Raw genomic sequence first — 20,450 nt, 5'->3', positions numbered from 1 at the left:
ACTTAAGCTTTCACCCAGATCACTTCATGGGTGAATCTGGCCAGTCTGCTTTCATTTAATTCAAGCGAAACAAAGCATCCTTCCTGTGTACATTAGTCTCACATCATGGATGTCTGGGTATTAATATAATGAAGCCTTATGGTCTTACACTATAGTCTTATTTGAAAGGTATATGCATATGTGTGCATGTATTTAAAATTCCACAGATTCCTGATTTTTAAAGAAGGCAACTGGGTTGTTCCTATCTTCTTGAAACTAATGGTAAACTCTTAGCAGACTTAATCACGTCTCCATAACAGGCAGAATCTTAGCCATCACAAAAAGGAATTTACTCAGAAACCTTTGAAGTGGCAGAGGAGGAAGAGGGAAATTTCTTACCTGATCCAGGGGTATACCTTCAATTTTGGAAATTAGTAGTCATTTTATCATTGGAAGAACAAATAGAAAGGCTGAGTTCATCTTAGCATTATAAGGAAGTGAGCAAGATACTCACCAATAGGGAATGTTCGTTCATAAGTTTGTGGAGTAGGGATGGAAGATGGGACATCCCTGAGGACAGGAGAGAAGTCTTTAGTCAAGATTCACTTTCCTAGTATTATTTAAATAGGCTTTTTATGTAATGTGATAGACTTGAAGGCCCAGCAGAGCTATTAAAACTGACTTCTTCTAATGTAAATGTTATTAGTCTTAAGGAAGGTTTTTCAACCTCAGCACTATTGATGTTTGAGATCAGGTAATTCTTTGTTGTGGGTCCTGTCTTGTGCATTACAGGATGTTAACCAGCATCCCTGGCCTGTACCCATTAGATGCTGATGACATGCTGTAAGTTATGACAACCAGTAGTATCTTCAAACACTACCAAATGTCCCCTGTGGGGGTAAATGGCCCCAGGTTGAGAACCACTGCACTAGGCATTCTCATCAATTTCTAATACCATGTTCCACAATCTAAGTCCTTAGGAAGCTCCTGACTTATTCAGTTACTCAGCAAATATAACATTTGTTGAACCCATCCAGGCAGAGATAAAGTAGAGAGAATGTACCAGGGCCCTAGGGCAGGACAAGGTCTGGGAATTAAGAGGAAGGTTCATGGGGTTAGGGTTCAATGAAAGGGAAAGCAGCATGAGGCGAGGAAGTAGAGGCAGGCTGGTCTGGTCATTTTGGTGCTTATAAACTACTTTAAGAAGTCTGGAGTTGTTTTAAGTGTGATGGAAAATGACTAACAGGCTTTAAGCAGGGAATTAAGTTAATCTCATCTGTGTTTTAAAAAGGTCATTCTGCCCTACAGAGAGAATAGACTGAAGGCAAGAGTTATGGTGGAGATAGAATGCAAAAGCTGAGGGTGGCTTGGACAAGGGGAGTGGCACAGAGATTAACAGTAGAGAAGCAGATGATACTGGTGGGCCTCCATGACCACATGGGGTCTTTTTATTTCTCAGATCTCCAATTTCAATGAAAAACATGTGAGATTTAACAGTTTCAGTAGGATTGGAGTATGCAGGTAGGTAGAGAGCAGAGACATCCAGAACCAAGCTGAAGAAAAGATAGGAATTAAAACCTTACTGCAGGTTTCATCTTGAAAAACTGGATGACTGGTAGTGCCATTCATAGATCTGAGTTAGGACCCCAGAAACTGCCTTTTGAATGTGCAACACAGGTTATTCTTGTGATCTGTGTATCAGTGTAAATCAGTGGGGGCCCAGGTTTGTGGCTTAGCTAAAAGGTGGAATAAAGAGTTTTCACTTGCTCAAAAAAAGGAATGGATTGTCTCCTGGTCCAATGGGGATGCAAGGAATGCTAATCTCTGCTTCCAGGAGTTTATGATTTATGTGAAGAGACAGCATACAAGTACAATACAGTAACATACTCTGTGAGAGGGAGGTCGAAAGCCAGTGGCTAAGGTGGGCATCGTATATAGTAAAAATTACTTTGAATGGTATTCAGCACAGCCAGAGACACTAAAGAGACAGTACATTTCCAATTCACATTTCACTGTTCACTCCAGGATACATGCTCACTGAGAGAAAAGGCGATATTTAGTAGGCAGTTTGTAGATAGATTTTCTCTCTTTTATTTCTTAAGATGGTACAGATTTAACAAGTTAAATCAGTTCTGTGCCATTTTACTAAATAAAATATAAAATCAGTTCCACTTAAAAAGTAAAATATCAACAACTGAAAATTACCATCTAGAAAACTATATACAAATGCATAGGGTTTCAGTTAATGAAAGATCTAAGAAAGGTGGGGTGAAGGAAAAGCTCATTTTGTGAAGAACGTGGAGTTTAATTAGGAAAAAGTCACAGATAAAGAGAGTCAAGTGGATTTGGAGTTATGTCCATGTAACTGGCAGCTACCCTCCATGACCGCAAGGGGTCTTCTTATTTCTCAGATCTCCAATTTCGATGAAAAATGTATGAGATTTAACAGTTTCAGTAGGATTGGGGTATGCAGGTGGGTAGAGAGTGGAGACATCCATAACGCAGTGGAGGAATACAAATGAGAAAGGGTAAGTTTATGTACAATACTTCTTAATATTAAAGGAAAATGAGGCCAAGAAACAAACATCAAGGTTCCCATTGAAGTTACTTGCTGTCTAACTAAAACAAGAAATTAAGATTCCCTACATTTCTATTGAAAAAAAGTACTGCAGTTTCTCAAAATAAAAACAAAACTACCATATGATCCAGTAATTCCACTTCTGGGTATACATTTAAAAGAATTAGAAGGAGGGCCTCCAAGAGGTATTTGTACACCCATGTTCATAGCAACATTATTCAGAGTAGCCAGAGGTGGTAGTAAACCAAATGTTCACTGACAGACGGATAAATAAACATATGTAGTAAATACATATAATGGAGTGTTACTCAGCCTTAAAAAGGAAGGAAATTCTTGCACAGGCTACAACATGGATGAACTTTAAGGATATTATGCAAAGAGAAATAAGCCAGTCACAAAAAGACAGATATTATATGATTTCACTTATATAGATATCAAGAAAAGTCAGACTCATAGAAACAGAATACAATGGTAGTTGCCAGGGACTGTGGGAAGGAAAAAGTAAGGAGTTGTTTAATGGGTAAGAAGTTTCAATTTGGCAAGATGAAAAAGTTCTGGAAATGGGTTGCCCAACAATGTAAATACAACCTAATAGTGTTAAGAACACTACTGAACTGAACACCTAAAAATAGTAAAGATGCTAAACTTTATGTGCATTTTATCACAATTAAAATTAAAACAAATATTTTTAAGATGCCCTACAATCCAGTCAACAATATCTAATATTGTAATTTTATATTGGGTATTATTTCTGGGACGTGTTTTAAATTCTCTGATTACAGAGTTCCTTGTCTTTTGGGAACTACACATTTACTTTAGAGTACCAACTGATATTGTGAGCCTGCATTAATTAGAAGCCCCCAGAGCCCCATTTTGATTTCTCTTAATCCTTAAAAAAGTTAGCATCAGATGCTAATTAAAAATAGCCATGCCTACTATTAGAGAAAAGCTGTAAGGCTGTATTAACTGTAGGCAAAGGAACAATTATCAAGTGACACTGAGATACTAGAATGTATGAGCACATAGTAAAGATCTGTTTTATTGATTTTCTAGTGCCCACTGCTTTTCCCATCTCTCTGCTACTGTGGAGGGGAAAAAAACCAACCACCACAGACTAAGTTCTTAGACAACGTTTAATTTTTTAAAAACTTTCTCCATTGCAAGCTATTTAAAAAAGTATTATGCTTACCAGAGAAAATGTGGTTGAGACTACTGTTATGATCAGTATGGCATTTGTAAGTCATTTTAAGGAGGTACAAAAGTTTTATATTTATATACTTGTGCTGAACCACCAACTCTAGATCCCATATAATATCTACTTTCTCTTTGCTCAAAGCTAAAAACCCTCTCAACATTTTCAGTCCCTTTTCTCATCCCCACTCCACACTACTTTTTTAACCTGTTGGTAACTTTTTTTTCATTTGCCTGTGCTAAAATCTGTTCAAAATTTCAAACTCAACATCAAGACAGTCCTTTTCTGCTCTTTATCCTCCCGACTCTTATCTCAGCCTAACACTGGTCAAGAAAACCTATTGGCTCTAATTCTTACTTCTTTCTCTAGTTCACTATCTGTAACAGACTCCTCTTCCAATAGCTATAAAACTGAAATAATGTAACAACCTCCCCTCTAACTCTCTGGGTGAGGATATCATGAAGACCAAGAGCTAATGTGCACTGCTGACCTCTTGATCTTTATAAAATGTGTCATACACAATTATTATTGTTGTCTATGCCCTGGTTTCCCACAACTCTTACTTCATGCCCCTTTATCTTGACTAAAATATATTGTGTTACTAAACAGCTCACTCAGTCTCCTGCTTCCTCCACTGCTGCCTTTGGGCAGTCTTGCCAGCTGCCCTTTAAACTTGGAAGAGTCTTCCCCTCTCATCTTCCAAGCTACTATTTCAAATCCTTCCTCTTCCCTCTTGTCTGCTTTCCTGCTCTCCAGATGAATGACCAGGAGAACCCTTCCTAGAGCAGAACAGGTTTGGGGTAGAAAATAAGTGATAAAATGAAATCCAGAATGCTTTTTGCCCATTAAATAGCTGAGCTTAGAAATTTCAAGATTTTCTTACTGCTCTTCATAGTCTTTAACCTCAAGGACAAATTACCTCGTGATATATAATACCCATCACTGGGGGAGTAAATCTCTGCTATCTCCTAGACCTGACACAAGAATTCCTTTGCCTTTCATTTTAACTCAATTTGGTACATTGAATCCCTCTCTTCTACTTTTAACCCAATGCTTTCCCAACTTGCCTGATCACATGAATAACCTGTGTTGCACATTCAAAAGGCAGTTTCTAGGGTCCTACCTCAGATCTACACACAAAGCTTTCAGGACAGGAGCTTGAGAATCTGTATTCTGAACAGTGCCTGAGGTCACTCTTGTGTCAGCTAAGTTTGGGAAACATATGACCTTCCTGTTTTTGTCAGTGTCCTAATCATCAGTGGTCTGACAACATACAGCGGATCGCCTAAATTATTTACGGTTTAGTTATGAAGAGTCTACCTATTCCACCCATGCTGGTAATTTGACTTAAAATTAATATATTCTGTGATTATGTGTAATTTTCTGCTTCAGATTTGTTGGTTGTATCTTGGTAATTTATACTGCAAGATTCTGGTGAAGAGTTTATACTGCTTTAGATCCACCCAGTACTTAATTAGCACAGTATTGAGCATTTAATTGAAACTCAATTAAAACCTTACTGACTGATGGATAAAACACCATCCAACTAAAAAAAGAAAAAAAAAACCCCTAAAACTCCATGTCTTGAAGCCTACCAGAGTAGCACTCAATCCTTCCCTCAGCATAAGATGAATGAGAATGAGAATGCAAACTAGGGTTTGTCTCTTGGCCTGAAAGAGGAAGACAGTTATTCAGTAATTTGGCCAGATTTCTAGTAATCTGTTTTGCCTTGTCTGACTGCTTAGAGTTCTTATAGTCAACTTCCTTTCATCTCTCAAGGATTACTGCTTTAACCCTGTGTTCTTTCCACCATCACACTGGGGAGACCTCTGAGTTAATAATTTGCATGTGATAGTGCATGATAAAAATTCAAGTAGCAGGCTTCCTTTCAGCCAAGGACATACTGGAACACTTGTCAGAAATGAACAGAAGTCTCATGTTGAACACTGCACGTGTTTAAGGACGCTTATTTAGAACACACTCAGTCAAAACATGAAGAGCATTCTAGATTAAAATATAAGTGAATTACATCAAATAGAAAGGAATTTAGGACCCTTTCTAGAGGTGAAAGATTTCCACTAACATAATATCCAGAAAAATAAAGCTGAGTAAATAATACAAAGCCAATTTATTCAAAAAGTTAACATAAAGCAAAAGTTTCAATGGAGGTGTACAATAGCTATGTTCAATATCACATTTTTCAAAAGGGTGAACCCATCCTCTGTTAAATAAAAGCTTCAAATGTAAACAATGAATGGTTTGTATGATGAGATTCATCCCTGAAACTGAACAGGTTTCTAAATCAATGCATAGACCAGGCTATTTATAAACTCTACTTCCCATAAACCTCAGCACAATGTCAACTAACAATAACAAGTTAATGTTTTCCAGTAATCTTCACTCTGCCATTTAATTGCCAGCACTCAGGCCAAGGTAAACTCAACAGTAACAAAAGAGCTAACATCACAATCAAAGAACAAGATTAATGAATACTACATTTCTGCTTTGAAGTGAATGCTGAAAATCATGCACATAAGATACTCTTTTTCAAGCTGTTGGACCTTAATTGTGCCAAACAGTCTATATAAGTGATTTGAAGGTAGAGTTTAAAAATATTCTCCCTGTTTTTAATTAACCACAAGCTTTAATCTTTGGGGAAACAGTTAAGAAAAGAACATCCTCTCCATAGTTATAAAGTATATAACTCCCCCAGTTATCAAACACAATTCCTAAACCCTGACCACCATTCTAATTAAAGGGTATTTTAAAATCAAAATACAACTTAAATTGCCAAATATGAAGTGTACAGCTAACTGAATTTTTATATTTGCATAATTATATAGTTTTTACTTGTAATAATATAACTCAACAAATGATTCCATTACATAAGATTATCACGTTTGTTCTAAAAAGTACATTATAACATTTTTTGCATTGGTGGTTAAATGGTAGAATTCTCACCTCCCGCATTAACTTAAATATTAACAGTAGTTACTAATTGTTCATAATCTACAAATAACAGTATTCACTTTTTGTGGGTGGAAGGGACGAACCTTCAGAAGTAAATAATTTGCCTCTTTATGTTAAAGAATATTCAGTAAGAATATGCTCTTATAAAAGTGAAGAAAAAAGAAGAAAAATCAGAATGTGCACCTTTTGCTACAAAGACTCTTATTTTCAAACTCTTTGATTCTTTTTTTTAACTTAACCCTGAACACACGAACTCCTTAGTAAAAGAAATGAATTAAACCTTTACAGTTTTTCCACCAAAAACTGTTTTACTGACTATGGACCAAATCACTTTGGTCTGTTTACTAAGCCTCTATATACAATTTGGCCACTTAATTGTTACGAAGGTCCACTATCTTTTTCCCTTTTCTGGTGTGCTAAGGAATCACTTGTTATTTTAGCTGCTATATTTATGTGCTAACATTTTCCACTGTTTAAATATCTACTACCCAAGCCAGTGATGGATTATAAAACCCAGGCCCTAGGATATACAACTCATCTTGGATTTCTGATGGTTGTGGGAACTTGTCCTTAGGTGTTGGGTTTTTATCACCACTCGACAAACACATTCTCTCATCCTCTAAATGCCTGTTGTCACCTCCTCCTTGGTAGGCTTTGATGCTGATGAGCTCAGCTAAACAAATGTGTACATATCAGTAGTAAATACCTAAGAAACAGCAACACTTCTTGAATAAAAAATAATTGGGAAAAAGACCAATCTGAATGTACAAGAAATCTTTTTAAACAAAAACAAATTTTAAAGAGCTGCTGGTTTATTATTTAAATATGGTCAGCAATATGAACTACACTAAAATAAAGAAATGACTGTCAAGTAGTATTTCTGTTAAGCTGACTGAATAATTCAAAATATGAGTTTGTGAGGAACAATCATGGCGGAAAGTAAACTTGAGGAGTGCAGTCTTAATGTGAGAATTACAAAAAACAAACTCTAAGATAGTAAAGTTCAAATGAATGACAATTCCTCTTCAATTTAGAAAAATCTCACTTTTTTAAATGAACAAAGGGAGAATTGATATGGCCGTTAAACTGGAGTTATAAGGCCAGGAGTTTCTAACTCTGAGAAGTTTGTATTGCAGGGAGTGCAGGTCTTCGAATCTCCACCAAATCAATATAGTTGACAGAGGGGAGCTTTCTGAGTTTTCTTGTTCTGCTGTGCAGCATTCCTATGTTTCATGTCACCAAAAGGAAGTCAGCTATCCAAACAGTATCTCAAAGTGGTAGAAAGTTCAGCTTCCAATGTGACAGAAGTAGAGCATTAGTCTAAGTATTTAAGATCTTCATTAGATTATTTCTAATGTAACCAAAAGGAAAACATAGAGGAAAAGAAAATATTATCATACCCTTTGGATCATTAAAACACAGCATTAATTTAGTTCATTTATTCAACAAATCTTTACTGAGGGTTTAAGGTCAAATGCTATGGGGTGTACAAAATAATCATGACATGTTTATGTGATTCAAGTATTATATACAATATATAGTTTAAATCACAAATGGTGATTCAAAAATGAAAACAAAAAGCCTAACATTTTCAGTGTTTCTATGAAAAACAGTACTAATAGAACCTTTATGATATATTAACTTTCATATATACTAGGGTTTGTTTCTGGTTTCTTCGTTTTGTCCTCTGATCATTCTTTCTAATGATGAATTAGTACCAAACATTTTATTTAGAACGATTATAAATATTAATGTGCCTTTACATCATGCTTGAGGACTTGATATGGGAAGTTCTATAATTACTGATCTTCTTTTTCAAGGAAAACCTTTCTAGAAACAAAGACATTTAATAAAATGTTAGCAAATCTAATTCAGTAATTAATAAACAGGATAATATATCAAGAAGAAATGGGGTTTACCTTAAAGCTGGTTCAGTATTTGAAAATCAATATAATTCACCAATCAATACATTAAAAAAAGAAAAACATCTGAATATCTCAATAGATGTGGTCAAAGCATTTGACAAAACTCAACATCTGTTCGTGATAAAAATTCTCAATAAACTAGAAAGAAAAGAGAAATTCTTCAACTTGAAAAAGTGCATCTAGGAAAAAACCTACAGCTAATATATGGTATCAATGAAAGGTTTAATGATTTTCCCCTGTGGCTGGGAAAAAGTAAGAATGTCCATTCTTACTACTCCTATTCAACATTATACTGGAGGTCCTACCCAGCAAAATAAGACAAGGAAATAAAAGACAAATCAATTGGAAAGAAAGAAAGAAAACTGCCTTATTCACAGAAAACATGGTATCTATCTATGTGTAAAATCTTAAAGAATCTGTATTTAAGATACAAAAACTAATAAGTTTTAGCAAGAATATGAGGTTAATATATGAAAACCATACTTCGTAAAGACTAGCAACAAACAACTGTAATTAAAAATTTTTTAAACATTGAGGGATTCTGCGAAGGTGGAGTAGAGAGAGCCTGTATCCATCTACTCCCATCTACATGCCAAATCTACACCTACACACAGAGCATTTCATCCTAAAGAACAGAGACCAAAGTGAACATCTTCTATACAATGAGGGACAGAAAAATCACACACACACACACACACACACACACACACACACACACACACAAAGAAATCACACACACACACACACACACAGAAATCTCACACACATACACACACACACAGAAATCACACACACACACACACACAGAAATCTCACACACACACACACACACACACACAGAAAACACACATACACACACACACACACACACACACACACCAAACTGCAAAATGGCAGGAGAGACAGAGACATGGTAATTGCATGTAACCAGCACAGAGTGGAGGGGAGGGGCATGCATGAGAGAGCCAGGTTGTTGTCCCTGCCCTGAGGCACAGGAAAAAAGCCTTGCAGTTTAAACTGCAACAAACGATAGTGAAATAATCTAAGTTTCAGAACTAAACATCTACTGGTTGGCAAGGAAACCGCTGGAGGTAACCTGAGATCAGAGGAGCCGACCAGTGCCACTGTTTGTGCTCCTTCTGCACATCTTAGTGCAGCCAAGAGTAGGATCTAGGTGTACACACCAATCTCAGACTTGGTCTAGGCAGTCCCCTGCCCCCCACCGTTCTACAGCCAGGCATGACTACTGGAGATCCAGCAGTTCTGCCTTATTGCCTGCTATTATCCACCGGTCTTCCTTCGTCAGCAGGACCAGAAAGTTACCTGGCTCACAGGGAGGATTCACCAATCTGTGAGCTGATGCCACCTAGGCAACTACCCAGAGTACCACAGGGAATGCATGTGTGGGTCTGACCCCTGACCACCAGTGGGACCAGCAGATGCCAATGCAGGAATCCCCCATAGCAGCCCAGAGTGTGCAGGGGCCAAGGAGAAACATGTGTGCACATGGTGCCTGATTCCATCCACCAGAACAACTCTGGGTGCTGATGAAGGAATTCCTGGAAGCATCCCAGAGTGCACAGGGGCTGATGGGAATGTGTACAGAGTCTGACTCCATATCACTAGTGGGACAGTGGGCGCCTGATGTGGGAATTCTCCGGAGTGGCCCCAAGATCCCAAGGTGTGCCCAGGCATATGGGTGAGGAGACACAGGGGACTCAGCTAGCACTAATCTGGGAGTTAAACAGATTGCACCCCCAACTGGCTGCTGGCCCACCATCTCCACCTCCAGTGCACCAGAACAAACAGGTGTCCACCCAGGATCCCTTACAACAGGCCACCAATGTTGTGCCCACAGGACTATGCCCTGCAAGCCCCAGCACTGGGAAAAAACTTACTTGGCTTCCAGTTTTCCAAAACCACAAGGCACATACAGTCTACATAGGGGACTCTCCCACACAAGGGCTTCAAGACTGGGAGAGCACGCTCTTTCAACTAATTCACAGAATAGGGCACAGAAAGTCTGAGGAGACAGAGAAATATGTTCCAAACAATAGAACAAGGGAGAAAAAAAGGAAAAACTGAAAGAAACAGAGTTAACTGATCTACCTGATAGTTTAAAGCAATGGTTATAAAGATACCCACTATACTTGAGAAAACAACTATGGTACTCAAAGTGGACCTCAACAAAGAGGTAAAAAGCCTAAAAAAGAACCAATCAGAGATGAAGAGTTCAATAAAAAATAAAAAATACACTGGAGAGAATGAACAGCAGACTTTAGCACCCCCACTTACATCAACGGATAGATAGATTATTCAGTCAGAAAATTAAAAGGAAATAGAGGCACTGAATGACACATTAGACCAGATGGACTTAACAGATACATACAGAACATTCTATCCAAAAGGAAGAGAAATACATATTTTTCTCCAAAATAGATGCCATATTAGGACACAAAACAAGTCCTAACAAATTTAAGACTGAAATTGTATCAAGTATCTTCTCAGACCACTGTGGTATGAAACTAGAAATCAATTACAAGAAAAAACTAGGAAAAACACAAACACATGGAGCCTAAACAACATGCTTCTAAATAACCAATGGATCAAGGAACAGATCAAAAAGGACATCGAACAGTAAATGGGGACAAGTGTAAATAGAAACACAACAGTTCAAATATATGTGGGATGCAGCAAAAGGGGTTCTAAGAGAGAAGAGTTTGTAGCAATACAGGCCTACCTCAAGAAACAAGAACAATCTCAAATAAACAATCTAACCCTACAACTAACAGAGCTAGAAAAAGGACAAACAAAGCCCAAAATTGGTAGGTGGGACATAATAGAGATCAGAACAGAAATAAATAAAATAGAGAATAAGAAAACAAGAGCTGGTTCGAGAAGATACACAAAATAGACAAACCATTAGCTAGACTTACCAAGAAAAAAAGAGAGAGAGGATACAAATAAACAAAATCAGAAATGAAAAATGAAAGACAATTAACAGCAGAAATTCAAAGAATTATAAGAGAAGTTTTGAAAACTTACATGCTAATAAATCAGACAACCTAGAAGAAATGGATAAATTCCTAGAAACAAACAATCTTCCAAAACTGACCCAGGAAGAAATAGAAAATATGAACAGACTAATTACTAGTAGTGAAAATGTATGGGTAATCGAAAAATCCCAATAAACAGAAGTCCAGGATCAGATGGCTTCAGAGCTGAATTCTAACAAACATTCAAAGATGAGCTAATAACTATCCTTCTTAAAGTATTCCAAAAAATAGCAGAGGAAGGATACTTTCAATCTCATTCACTGAGGCCAGTATAACTCTAATACCAAAACTAGACAAAGATAGTACAGAAAATGAAAACTATAGACCAATATTCCTGATGGACATAGATGTAAAAGTTCTCAACAAAATATTAGCAAATCGAATTAAAAATACATCAAAAGGATCATTCATCATGACCAACTGGGGTTTATTCCAGGGACGCAAGGATGGCACACTATCTACAAATCAATCAGTGTGATTCACCACATTAACAAAAGGAAGGATAAACATCACATGATCTTCTCAACAGATGCTGAAAAAGCATTTGATAAAATTCAACATCAATTCATGATAAAAACTCTTAACAAAGTGGGCAGAGAGGGATCATACCTCAACATAATAAAGGCCATATATGACAAACCCACAGGAATGGCAAAAAGCTGAAAGCTTTTCCTCTAAGATCAGAAACAAGACAAGGATGTCCACTCTCACCACTATTATTCAACATAGCACTGGAAGTACTAGCCATGAATATCAGACAAGAAAAAGAGATAAAAGACAGATGACATGATACCATACATAGAAAATCCTAAAGACTCCACCAAAAAACTATTAAAACTAATAACTGGATTCAGCAAAGTCATAGGATATAACATCAATATACAAAAATCTGTTGCATTGCCATATACTAACAATGAATTAGCAGACAGAGAAATCAAGAAAACATTTCCATTTACAACTGCATCAAAAAGAGTAAAATATCTAGGGATAAACCTAACCAACAAGGTGAAAGACATGTACTCTGAAAACCATAAGACACTAAAGAAAGAAATTGACAAAGACACAAATAAATGGAAATTTATCCCATGCTCATGAGTAGGAAGAATTAATATTGTCAAAATGGCCATCCAGCTCAAAGCAATTTACAAATTCAATGGAATCCCTATAAAATATGCCAGTGGCATTTTTCAATAAACTAGAGTAAGTAATCCTAAAATTTATATGGAACCACAAAAGACCCCAAATAACCAAAGTAATCTTGAGAAAGAAGAACAAAGCTGGGGGTATCACACTCCCTGATTTCAAGCTACACTACAAAGCTACAGTAATCAAACAGTATGGTACTGGCACAAGAACAGACCCATGGACCAATGGAACAGAATAGAGAGGTCAGAGATAAACCCACACATATATGGTCAATTAATATATAACAAAGGAGCCATGAATATACAATGGGGAAAAGATGATCTTTTCAATAAACAGTATTGGGAAAACTGGACAGCTACAAGCAAAAGAATGAAACTAGATCACTACATTACACCATACACAAAAGTAAACTCTAAGTGGATTAAAGACCTAAATGTAAGACACAAAACCATAAAACTATTAGAAGAAAACATAGGCAAGAATCTCATGTGCATCAACATGTGAAATTTCTTTACAGATACTTCTCCATGGGAAAGGGAAACAAAAGCAAAGATAAACAGTGGGGCTATATCAAACTAAAATCTTCTGCACAGCAAAGGAAACCCTCAACAAAACAAAAAGGCAACCTACCATATGGGAGAATATATTTGTAAATGATATATCTAATAACTGGCTAATATCCAAAATACATAGAGAACTCACACAACTCAACACGAAAAATAACCCAATTTAAAAATGGGCAGATGACCTGAGTAGACATTTTTCCAAAGAAGACATTAAATGGACAACAGACACATGAAAAGATACTCAATATTACTAATCATCAGGGAAATGTAAATCAAAATCACAATTATGTATCACTTCATAACAGTCAGAATAGCCACCCAAAACACAAGAAATAACAAGAGTTGGTGAGGATGTGGAGAAAAAGAAGCCCTCTTACACCGTTGGCAGGAATGTGACTTGGTCCAGCCACTGTGGAAGACAAAATGGAGATTACTCAAAAAACTAAAAATAGAAATACCATGCAACCCACCAATTCCACTTCTGGGAATTTACCCAAAGAAACCAAAATAACTAATTCAAAAAGATACACGCATGCCTCTGTTCACTGAAGCATTATTTACAATAGCAAAGATATGGAAGCAACCCACATGTCCATCGGCAGATGAATGAAAACGAGGTACATATACACAATGGAATATTATTCAGCCATAAAAAGAGGGAAAGCTTGCCATCTGTTACAACATAGATGGACCTAGAGGTATTATGCTAAGTGAAATCAGTCAGACAGAAGAAGACAAATACCATATGATTTCACTTATATGTGGAACCCAAATAACAAGACAAATTAACTGACAAAAAAGAAGTAGACTCATAAGCATGGACAACAGACTGCCAGTTACCATACAGAGGAGGGTAAGAGTATGCAAGAAGTAGGTGAGGAGAATAAAGAGGTACAAACTGCAAATTATAATAAAAATTAGTAATGGGAATGGAAATCCATTCGTGGGAATGGAAAACCAAAAATGGAATTCCAAGACTTTTCTAATGATTTGTTTCCTATAAGCAGCTGAGCCAACTGAGCCAACTTTTTTTTTTTAATTGAAAATCACCTCCTCTTGTAATATCTTGGTATGGAAACAAGGGAAACTACACTTACTGTGGCAAGCATCTAGTGATGTATATAATCATCAAGTCACTATGTTGTACACCTGTAATAACATAATATTGTATATCAACTGTATTCCAATAATAAAAATTTTTAAACAATTATTTTTAATAGTATCAAAAACATGAAATATTTTGGAATAAATGTAACAAAATATATGTAAGACATATATAATACCTCATCCAAGTATTGTGTAGGCCTGTATTCAGCAAGCTTTTTCTGTAAAGGGCCAGAGAGTAAATATAATAGGCTTTGTGGGTCATATCATATCTGTTGTCCAACTCTGGCATTATATTGTAAAAGCAGCCACAGAAAATATATAAACAAACGGGTATAACTGTGTTCCACTAAAACTTTATTTACAAAATAGGGGGCAGGATGGGTTGAGAAGGATCATTGTTTACCAATTACTAGTTGAGGAATAAACTTAGTACATCTTCTTGTTTACTATTGATTAAAGATCCCATACTTAGTAAAGGTACTTGTGAACTTGAAGGAGTAGAGACGCAAATAATTTCTATTCAGTGGAACAGATAACCCCCAAGATTTATGATCTGCTGTCTTACATATAATTAAACTCTTACATATAATTCAGCAATCTTATACTAATACTCTGTTAAATTGCCTATAAATACCCTAGTTTTTTAGATGATCTTTGAGCTGATCATAACATCTTACTGGTTCCCTTATTAGCAGTTAATGAGTTAATATCTTTTACATATGTCCATTTTATATTTGTCTGAAAATAATGATTTTACCTTATGAAAATTATACATTAACAATGTTGATTCTCCTCCAAATAGGTCTAAAGGGTCAACGTAATCCTAATCAAGAAACATTTTGTCTCTTACTATTTATTCTTTCATATAAATATAGTTGTATTGTCAAGTGAAATTTATTTTAAAAAATCCTAAAAAATTTATTGGAAATGCATTAAACCCATGTGTAAATCTGGAGAAAACTGACATCTCTAGACTATTCAGCCCTATCAAAAACATGCACTACTATGAGGAAAACCCAAGAAAATCAACAGAAAATATCTTACAAAGGATCTTTACAAATGATACTATTACGAGTTAGGTGACTGAGTACAGTGTATTACAGAACTCAGGGGCACAGGCTCTAAAACCCTGGATCTCCACTTTCTACAAGTTATGCAACCTCCCTGAGCTGTAGTTTCCTTGTTGTAAAACAGTACTCTGTCCAGGACTGTTATGAGGATTTAATGAATAAATATATGTAAGTGCATAAAACAGTGTTTGACAGAATAAGTGTAATGATCAGCAGTATTATTACAAAGTAAATATATAGAAACTAATCATTTTCCAAAGTAAAAACAGCAGAAGTCAGATGATAAATAAGAAAAGTACTTATGACAACAGTAATAAGAAATATAAAAAGAGAAATATGAAGGAAGCTTTAAAACCTAATGCTACTGAGGAACATAAAAGATTAATGAATAGAAGGCATACCATGTTCTTGAATAGGACAACATCATAATAAAGATGTTATTTAGAGTCAGTAGTTTAATATATAAATTTAATGTGATCCCATTAAAATATAATAATATCAACAGAATGGAGGATGGGTGGACTAGACAATTTGAAGTTCAGAGGGTACTGGAAAAGAAAAGTAACAAAGGGGAAGTAGTCCCCACCAAACCGTAAGACATGATATAAAGCTACTGTGACTACTGGCATATACACAGACAAACTTCTCAGTGGAATAGACTACAAGTGTAGAAAATAAGAGCAACTGCATATTGAAATTTAGTATATAACAAAGATAGCCTTTCTGTCAGAGAGATAAGATGTATTTTTCAATAAATGAGTTTGGGACAAAAAAATACAATGGTTCAGTATTTATTTATTTTATTCCCCTTCCTAATGTTAAGTAACTTATGTAATAGTATTTTAAAGCTTATAATAATAATTTTTAGTGACAGTTACCATTAAGAAACTATACTATGATAGCCACTATAGTGGGAATTTGTACCTATAACATCTCTACTTCTATCAACCTTGCAAATTAGGTGTTACTGTTTTATAGATGGTTAAGCTTCAGTTGTGACTTTAAGTAGCTTTGCTGTAGGCCAAATATCTAGGAAGTGGGGAAAGAATCTAGCAAGCTTAGGTCTGCATAGATCTAAAACTTCTTTCCATATACCATCCTCTTTGCCCAAAATAATCTAGTTTGCCCATGAAACTTTAAACAATTAAAACAGTACAAGATCATAAATTGTGCATACCAAGTAGGAATGGAGTAACCACAATAAAACAGTGTCTTCTCTTTTTGCTTTTTAATTTTAAAATGGTAAATACAATGGGGTCCACATCTTATTTATACTCTATCATAGCCTGGCATTTCAGTCACTGGATGACATCCAAGGTGAATCTACTTTATACTAAATTCTTTCCAATAAAGAATCGTGTTAAAGGGAAGCCAGAGTGAGCTTCAACATAATTTTACACTGACGAAAATTTTCTAACTGTTTTCATTTTCGGCGTACAAAGTCCCAATGTGGGAAACTGAAAATTTGTATGCCAAAAGAATATAACGCTGGTTATTTTGACTTCCCTCTGCTGGGCAGTAAACCTCTTGAACTTCTATTTTTGGAAATTGAGGTATCTCTTTAATCCTGTTACAGAACTGCTGACAGTGGTAAGACAGCAAAGGAAAATTGGCACAGGGCCTGTACCAGTAAGGTCTCCAAGAACATGAATAAAACAAAGCACAAGCAAGCAAAAGCATTTTGCAAGAGAATTTTGTGAAATCGGTGTCAGTGTTCACAATGTGACACAAGAAACTCCACCCAGCTGCAAGCCGTTTCAGATTAAAAGGGGTCCCTGATGCTGGGTCAACACTATGAAATTCCCAGAGCCAATATTTACAGCATGGGTAACATTGTACTTGAGGAAACAGAACAGCTGTTCTCCATGTCTGTCCTCTCCACGTATTCTACACACAACCAGTAATACTCTCTTCTGCTTTATTTGGAGTGTATAAAGATACAGATCAGAAAGTGCAGGCCTTCTTCTGTTTATACTGTCAGATACAAAGACTGTTGCCTACACTCCTAAGTAAGACCCTTCATTTTTGTCCCAAGACTCTTCTGATGATTTGTTTCCTATAAGCAGCTAAGACAACTGAGCCAACTTTTTTTTTTTAATGAAAATCACCTCCTCTTTAAAAATAGTCTCCATTTAGCTCTATTTTCAAAGTTCTCTTTAATTCTAAAGCTGAAAACACACAGAACTAATTCCCTTTCCAACAATGAATGTGGTGTTAGGGATTGACTAGGATGCCTCCAGACAGTGATAAACAGCCATATTCTAAACATTCAGTCTCAGTTACTGGAGGCTATATATTAAATGAATGAAGCCTAATTCTGTCCCACTTAGAAGCAAAGCAACCAACCCCTGCTTGGGGTCAACAGCAGGACTCTGTTGCTCCTTTCCAGATCAAGACCCAAATACCACACTCAAATGAAGGCAGATGTCAGGATGTCCTGACATTCAGAAGAGCCCTCTCAAGAGGCTTTGCTGATCCACATACATGCAGCAGATTAACTCTAGCCATCGCCACTCTACGAGAAAGAAAATCTGTTCTCCTGAGAGGACTAGAACCTCAAGTGGGCCAGAGTAAGTTTTAGATGTTTCAAAAAGTTGCAAAGATGGTACAGAAAGGTTCTATACATCCCTCACCCAGTTCTCACACTGTTACTGTCTTAACATTACTATGGTACATTTGTCATAACTAAGGAAGTAATTGGTACATTACTGCTAACTAAACTCCATACACTTTATTCAGGCTTCACTAGTTTTCCTCTAACGTCTTTTTCCATCCCAGGATCCCATCCAGACTACCACAGTACATTTAGTTATCATATCTCCTTAGGCTCCCCTGTTCCAAGGCAGTTTCTCATACTTTTTAATTGCTTTTGATGACCTGAACAGTTTTGAGGAGTACTGGTCATATTTTGTAACAAGTCCCTCAATGTAAGCTTATCTGATTTTTTTTATTAGATTAGGATTACAGGTTTAGGGGAGGAAGACCATGGAAGGTGACAAGCCATCTTCCTCCTATCATAACAGGGGTACATGCTGTCAACATGACTTATACACTGCTGATGTGAGCCTTGACCACAGCTTACAGGCAGTGTTGGCCAGATTTCTCCACTGCAGTTACTCTCCTCTCCCCACTGCCCATACTCGGTGGAAGCAAGTCACCGCGCACAGCCCACCACTCTCAAGGGATGAGGGAAGGGAAAGTTAAGCTTCCCTTTCTGGAGGAGAGAGGATGTATCTATATAAATCATTTGGAATTCTTCTGTGTGGGAGACTGTCTCTTCTTTCCCACTTATTTATTTGTTCAATCATTTATTTATTTACATCAATATGGATATTTATTTTATACCTTTGGTTCTGGGTCCACTAGAACACCCTGGAAACAGGCTTATTTGGACAACTACTTCTTCAAGTTTAATGAGCATATGAGTTTAACTGGGCATCTTGTGAAAATGCACATTCTGATTCAGCAGGTCTGAGTGGCGGCCCGAGAAGTCTGCATTTCTAGCCAGCTACGGCCAGGGCTGCTGTCTGTGCTACACTGGGTGACAAGGCTCTCGGGACTGAGCTTGACCTCCTCTAGCACTAATTGCTCACTACGCTCCCAAGCAGCCTATTTCCCCCTGGAAGGCTCAATCAGGGAAGAGAAAATAGAACAAACATGTCTTCAATCCTCAAATCTATACCAAAATACCAAAAAAATAGTCACTTGAATATAAACTCTGAGGCAGCCTTTTGGTGTTATTTCATATTCCTAAATTGTAGATGTTTTTAGGTCTCCACCGTCACTCACAGCCCAACCTTGAACAATGTACAGGCCACCTCTACCTTCTTACATGAATCTAAAAATGACTAAACTCATTGTGATTGTTGTGATGATAGCTAAGGTTTAACTTCTCAAATGGACAGACAGCTGGGAATTGTGCATCTCTACTCATTTTGTGCTCCCCTTCACCTTTCTCCTTCAGGGGAGGGGGAAAGAGTAAAAATTAGAGAAGCAACCAAGAAGGAAAGGCTAGGATAAAGGAAGTGTAACAAAGTAGATTACACATGTATCCAGAACAGATGAAGTGATGATGTTGAAGACAAATGCAAAACAATAAGGTACTTCTTTAAGAAAATTTTTTTTTATTAAAGCATAATTGATATGCAATATTATATTGGCTTCAAGTATGGCCCTCCTCATTTAATGAGTCCACAGAGGTCTTGGAGAGGAGTGGGGCACAGAAGCAGAAGCCTCGCCACCACTTTGGGATTATAAACCAAAGGGCACTGGTCTTGATTTTCTTCAGAAATCTACCTACCACCTCATTCCCTTTGATTTGGTCACCAAGGATTATATTACATCTCTAATTCACTATCAGAGTTTCTTTCATGAACATGTACTCAGATTTCTAGCACCTAATTCCAAATGTGTACACACATACTATATACAAGAATTTGTTCAATCATTAATTTTAATGAATTACTTCCTTGGATTCCTGGTTTCTAAATACACACCTGAAAAATCAAACCTAATGACTCAAATTTCTTTCAAATAGACTGATCAATGAATACTGCTTGTTAGAATAAGCAGAAGTTTCCTAACTGCACTAGTAAATGTCTCATGTACTTGAAAAAATTGACTACAAAATAGGAAAATGAAACTGCATTTTAGAAACAACATGTTAGATATTAAAATTACTTTATATCTTGTAATCCGAGAAGAAAGGAAAGGCATAAAGTCTATTTGTTATAAATTGACAAACTTACAAGTAAAACCTGTCCCACAATCTACATGAAACAAAGATACTTTTTAAAGGCTTAAATAGTGAATAGGGGGGAAAAAAATGTCAAACAGCACATTTAAGATGCTAATTATACTT

At 36.5% G+C, this 20,450-nt stretch overlaps 1 protein-coding gene across 11 annotated transcripts in view; it reads right to left on the bottom strand.

The window, feature by feature from the left end:
- Positions 1–20,450, bottom strand: part of THADA (THADA armadillo repeat containing) — a 362,728-nt gene that overhangs the window by 128,766 nt on the left and 213,512 nt on the right. The window contains exon 30 of one of the 11 annotated variants that reach the window (XM_057497257.1): positions 494–549. The exons of 9 other annotated variants lie outside the window; for them this stretch is intronic. In XM_057497257.1, coding sequence (XP_057353240.1) covers positions 511–549 — 39 coding nt within the window. In that variant the 3' untranslated portion in view covers positions 494–510. Of the gene's footprint in view, positions 1–493; positions 550–7,459; positions 8,071–20,450 lie in introns of those variants that run through there. One more of the 11 variants, XM_036925605.2, reaches the window with a different exon arrangement.

Source organism: Manis pentadactyla, chromosome 2 (genome assembly GCF_030020395.1).
Source record: "Manis pentadactyla isolate mManPen7 chromosome 2, mManPen7.hap1, whole genome shotgun sequence".
In the NCBI taxonomy this organism is placed as follows: domain Eukaryota; kingdom Metazoa; phylum Chordata; class Mammalia; order Pholidota; family Manidae; genus Manis; species Manis pentadactyla.
This window is presented reverse-complemented; position numbering and strand designations above follow the sequence as displayed.